This window comes from Zootoca vivipara, chromosome 7 (genome assembly GCF_965207765.1).
Source record: "Zootoca vivipara chromosome 7, rZooViv2.hap1.1, whole genome shotgun sequence".
Classification (NCBI taxonomy): Eukaryota; Metazoa; Chordata; class Lepidosauria; order Squamata; family Lacertidae; genus Zootoca; species Zootoca vivipara.
The window spans coordinates 94,350,661-94,356,485 of NC_142590.1; the positions used below are offsets into that span (position 1 = coordinate 94,350,661).

General features: G+C 50.0%; 1 protein-coding gene across 1 annotated transcript; it reads left to right on the plus strand.

Annotated features, from left to right (window-relative positions):
• Positions 1-935: 935 nt before the first annotated feature.
• LOC148685205 (kunitz-type serine protease inhibitor vestiginin-5-like) lies at positions 936-3,907 on the plus strand. The gene is made up of 3 exons (XM_088673542.1): positions 936-1,247; positions 1,751-1,918; positions 3,654-3,907. The coding sequence occupies exons 1-3, from the start codon at positions 1,163-1,165 to the stop codon at positions 3,656-3,658; spliced, it is 258 nt and encodes an 85-aa protein (XP_088529668.1). The 5' UTR covers positions 936-1,162; the 3' UTR covers positions 3,659-3,907.
• Positions 3,908-5,825: the final 1,918 nt, after the last annotated feature.

The following is a 5,825-nucleotide window of genomic DNA, read 5'->3' on the forward strand; positions in this document are numbered from 1 at the left end:
GTGTGATCCTGTCCTCTGGGGTATTAGCCACCCCTCCCAATTTGGTGTCGTCTGCAAACTTGCTCAGGATGTCCTCAAGCCCATCATCCAAGTCATTGATAAAGATGTTGAATAAGACTGGGCCCAAGACAGAACCCTGTGGCACCCCACTAGTCTCTTCTCTCCAAAACGAAGAGCTCTCTGTTCCTGTTTTTGAAAATGCAGATTATATACAGTATATGAAAGTTCTGTATCTTCCTTGCTTCTTACTGCATGCATACAGCCCAGGCAAACATGGTGAACAGGCTGCTTAACTGGTGATTTCTTGAAAGGGTTTCCTGCCCACCCTCTAACTGCCTGTTTCCTGAGCCTCTTTTCCTCATTCTTTTCATGCCTCTGTATTTTTAATGGCTAGCTAGACCCCTTCCGTCCTCTTTCGTCTTATTAGATGGCCGTTTCTATAGCCAATTCATAACAAGAACCCCACCAGGCTTGTTTTAGGTCAGGTTGAACACTTGTAACCTGTTGGTTGGTGATAAATGGACCATGCTCCTTATTTAGGTGGGACCTTTTCATCTCCCACCTGCTTCGAACCCTGGAGCTGTTTGTCCTCCAATTAAAATGCTGCCTTGGTGGGATGTCCTGGTACACTTGGTGTTCTCTCTGGGACTCCTTGATCACTGGAGCTCAAATGAAGGCTTCCTCGGTGCTATATGTCCTTAAACAACCAAGCTCATCATCAGATGACTCTTCTCCCACCCAAATCTTCCCTCCCAGCTTCAGTCCTGGCCTCGGCATCTTCAGCTGTAGCTGGAAGAGAAGAGGGGGACAGGGTTGACTTCAGCCCAGCTCATCTTCGCAGCATCCAACTTATCTCCAAAGAGCACAAGGAGATTTGAGCTCCTCATTCTTCTCCTTCTGCAGCTCCTCATTCTTCTCTGGGCCAACCTGGTCTCTGCAGGTAAGAATCGTTGTGGAAGAAGCCTTGTAGACTTCTGGCATTGGCAGGGACCCCCAAGGGTCATCTTCAGCGGGAAAAATGTGGCTTGCAGGTAATGCTTTCAGCTGTGTGGGTGCTTGATTTCCCTCAAACAGAACGCAAGGGGGAAAGGTCCACTGCGAAGCAACTCGGGTCACAGTCTGGATCAGAAGTCCTGGAGATTGAGAGCCTCCTCCAAGCATCATGATGAGGTCCAAGGACATCCTCTTCCTGCTTCCAACATTCGTTGCCCTCTGGGTCAAGCTGCCTATGGTGTCTGCAGACCTGGGTGAGTCCAGGGCGTGGGGTCCTGTGGGGATTGTTCTTTGATTCCCTGCCTCCCCATTTATTATTATTATTATTATTATTATTATTATTATTATTATTATTATTAAACAGTTCTCAGCAACAGAAAGTTCTTCCTAAGGTTGAGTCTGAATTTCTTTTCTTGGGATTTGAACCCAGTGGTTTGGGTCTTCTCCTCTGGAGCAGCAGAAAGCAAGCTTGCTCCATCTTTCCTGGGAGAGTCCTTCAAGCAGAGGCTTGACAGGCATATGTCAAGAATGCTTTGATTGTGTTTCCTGCTTGGCAGGGGGTTGGACTGGATGGCCCTTGTGGTCTCTTCCAACTCTAGGATTCTATGATTCGTCTCCTAAGCAGATCCAACTCATCGAGCCCTTTCCAGAGCCTTTATCACCTCCTAGGTGGTCTCTCTCTCTCTCTTTGAACTCTCGGCTTTCCAGGCTTCTCCGCCTTCCCCTCCCATTCCTGTTTTCTCTCTGCCCCCACCAGGTATCTGCATCATACCTCCGGACGAAGGACTCTGCTTTATCCTCCAAGAGCGCTGGTACTTCAACTATGAAAAAAAGCATTGCCTGCCCTTCAACTGGGGGGGATGCAAAGGGAACGAGAACAACTTTGAGAGTCGAAAATTATGTGAAGCTGCCTGCAGCAAATATGGTAAGCCCCCGGAGAAGCCCCCATCCCGCAGAGAGGGTTATTTGGTCATCACATTCCACAGAATCATAGAATCGTAGAGCTGGAAGGGACCCCCAAGGGTCATCTAGTCCAACCCTCCGCAATACAGAATTATTTTCTTCCAAGGAGCTCAAGGTGGCCCATGTGGTTCTCCACACAACAACCCTGCAAGGTAGGTTATGCTGAGAGGTAGCGACTGGCCCCACAGGCCACCCAGGGAGCTTCCTGGTTGCGTGGGGGTTCGAACCCTGGACGGCGGAGGGCATGTGTGCTGTGTCCCCTTGGTGGTGGGACTCGCCCTTCTGATAGGAAATGCTCTGCGGGGGGGAGGACAAAAGGGGGGGCGAGAAGCGTCCGTTGGTGGGGGAGTGGGAAATGTCCCTGTCTTCATCTGAGGGACGTTGGAGGGAATGCTCCAGGGCTTTTCTGAAGAAGAAGAAGAAGAAGAAGAAGAAGAAGAAGAAGAAGAAGAAGAAGAAGAAGAAGAAGAAGAAGAAGAAGAAGAAGAAGAAAGCAATAAAACATCAAACATAAAAAGCAGAAGAAGGCCCCGCCCACCTGACAGGGTTGCCCCAGACACTCTGGGCCACTTCCAACATACCGTATTGGCCCAAATATAAGCTGTACCGGAATACCCAAATGTAAGCCGCTCCCTTAAAATTCCGCAGGTACTCACACCCCTTCTGTTTTACCGTAGGTCTGTTTCAGCAGCAATATATTAAAAGCCTATTTTTGAAAGGTAGCAAATTTAAGCCGCACTTTAACTTTTCACGGTCAGAAAAGTTTGGGGGAAACACTGAGGCTTATACTCAGGCCAATATGGTATGAAAAATGTAAAATCCCTATACAGGGCTGCCAGCAAATGTCTTCTAAAGGTTGCATAGTTACTTATCTCCTTGGCTGGGGGGGGGGGTGTCGGATAACTCCCTACCCTCCAGCATTTCTCTGAAGAAAATAGGGATGTCCTAAGGAAAAGAGGACGCTGGGTTAAACCACAGAGCCTAGGGCTTGCCGATCAGAAGGTCGGCGGTTCGAATCCCTGTGACGGGGTGAGCTCCCATTGCTCGGTCCGAGCTCCTGCCAACCTAGCAGTTCGAAAGCACATCAAAGTGCAAGTAGATAAATAGGTACCACTCTGGCGGGAAGGTAAAGGACATTTCCATTTGCTGCTCTGGTTCACCACATGCCGGCCACATGACCTGGAAGCTGTACGCCGGCTCCCTCAGCCAATAACGCGAGATGAGCGCCGCAACCCCAGAGTCGGTCACGACTGGACCAAATGGTCAGGGGTCCCTTTGCCCTTTACCTTTAAGGAAAAGAGGGGCATTCCAGGATCAAATCAGAAACTGGGCTGGCTTCTGTAAATCTGGGACTGTCCCTGGAAAATAGGGACACTTGGAGGGTCTGAATGTGCAGTCTGCTCCTGGAGGAGAGCCGGAGGGTGGGGCTTGTTGCCCATTCTGGGTAAAGACTAAAATTATCAGTCTTGCTGAAGACCAACCAGCAGGACTTCTGCAGGGTTTAGTCCTGTCTTTCTAACCTAAACTGCTTTGAAGGGTCTTTTTTTATTAAAAAAAATGAAATTTAAATTAATAAATAAATATATCGCCAAGGATCTCCTCCACCCAATCCTCTCCTGACTCTGACTGAGAGAAGTAAAGCCTTTAGTCAGGATGAGTCTCGTGAGGCTGACGCTTGCCTCCTCTCCTCCCCACAGCCTAACAAGGATGCTGGAAAAGACAAGATTCCTCTGAGCGCCAGCTGAGAAACAGTTGAGAATAGGGTCAAGACTCTGCACCAGGCAGCATCTCCTGCTGGGGATTCGCTTTGTGTGTCTCCTCTCCAAATAAATGGAACCTGACTTTCCTTAGCAGGAGTCCTGAATTCTGGGTGAAATGGTATTCTTATCAGCATACGTGCAAGGGAATGTATCTTCCAAGCAAACTTCCCTGCAGAGGGAAGTTTGCATACAGGGGGAATAAAATCTGTTTAATTCAAATGCTCCACATTTGGTATGTGTTACACCTCCGTTGATGATCTTTCAAATCTTGAAATGGTATGGGGAAATGATTATTCATTGTGTTGTTAACAGGAAACATAACCGGCTAAACAAATGAAGCAAAAGGCTTCATATTAATCAGTTTGAAACCAAGTTAAAAATGGTATATACTGGGATACAATTTGGGCTTTACGAGAGAACAGGATGCTGCGCTAGACGGGCTGTTGGCCTGATCCAGCAGCCTCTTCTTATCCTCTTATGAGCTGCAGTCCAGCACATCTGGAGGGCAGAAGGTGGCTCTGGAGAAACAGGGCTCTCCTCTCCAGGCAAGGGCTGCCTGGCTGACATCGAGGTTTTCCCCAGCCATGCTGGAAATCTTAAACTCCTGCAGCGTCAAAGCCTTTCTCAGAAGAGCAGTTCGGCTTGTGGGTGGCCTAGAGCTGGAAACCTGCATGTATTTTTGATCCAAAGATCAAAACAAGATCAGGATGTGTCGAGAGAGAGAGAAGTGAAGGCAAAATGTCCTGCCAGACTCCTACCCGTCTCATCTTGATGCAAAAGAGGCTTCTCCCCCCCCCCCTTTGTGTAGGCAGGATAATATGACCACTGAAATTTCCAGAAGCTGCAGGGTGCATGGCAGAGCACCCTAGCAGGGGTGAGTTTTGGGCTCGGTGCAGCCAAAGACAGGGACCTCAGGGGCAGAGGCAGGTGCCCCTCTGTGGGGAAGGAGGGGCCACCACTGAGAAGGTCCTCTCTCCTGTGGCCACCACCCTCAGCCTCTGAGGGCAGAGGACCTACCTAGAGGGCCTCCTCTGCTGCTCTCAGCTCCCAAGAGGCTCTGTGTGGAAGGAGGTGCTTTAGCCATTCAGCCTGGGAATCTGGGGGGATCACAGAGCGCTCACAGTGATTCTGCGGGGTTTGGGTTTGGCCCACCGCAGGGAATTTATTTCCGCTCAATGCAATCTTGGGCAATATTCCTGGAGACACATGCCATTGCCAGGCGAGGTCAGTGGCCAAAGGTGGGCAGAGCCACTGCACCTTTGTACCGTGGGTCGCTTTCCGGCCACGCAAAAGTGGTTCCTCTGTTCACCCCCCCTCTCCGCCTCTATCTGGGCAAGCAAGGGGCATCCTCAGACTAACCCCAGCCAGGGGGAGGCCCTCGAGGAAGGAGTGGAGCCATGGCAGAGTGAGAGTGGCCTCTGGAGCGGGTACCTGGGGGGCTAGTTTATCTGCAAGGCTGCCGTACCCAAGAGGTGCCCACTCAATCGCTTCCATCTGCAGAACCGGCACAGTTCCACCTGCCACATAATACCTTTTAGCATGGCGGCGCCTACCTGCATTCAAGGTCTTCCTTTCAGCGCCTGCTAAAAGCATTTTTGTTTAGACCAGCCCACCCAGATGTGAGTTTTAATCTTGACGTGAGTTTAAACACAATGTGAGTTTTAATCTCATTTTAGTTTATTCTCATTTTTGTTACCTTCCCCCCCCCCAAAAAAAACACCCGCTTTGAAGTTTGTTAACAATCAAGCAGTATATACATTTTACAGAATAATAAGAAATTTGGGGGAGGTTGGGAGGGTTGCATTTCCTCCCCCCCCCCCCCGCCCAGACTAACCAACTGTGCCTCCCATCTTTCTATCCCAGGCTGGGCACCAAAACCAGCCCCTCAGCTCACACCCCTCAGCATAGGAGGCAGGCAAGAAGGCAGGGCTGAGCATGTTTACTCCAAAGTAAGCCCCACTGGGTACAATGGGAGCCACTCCCTAGTAAAGGTATTTGGGATCGCATCCTTTCTTCACACAGCTGATGGCCAAGAAGGGTCCAGGGTGTGGGAGAAGAACAGAATAGCATGGGGGGGGAGCCCCTCACAGGAGACAGTGAGCCAGCCAG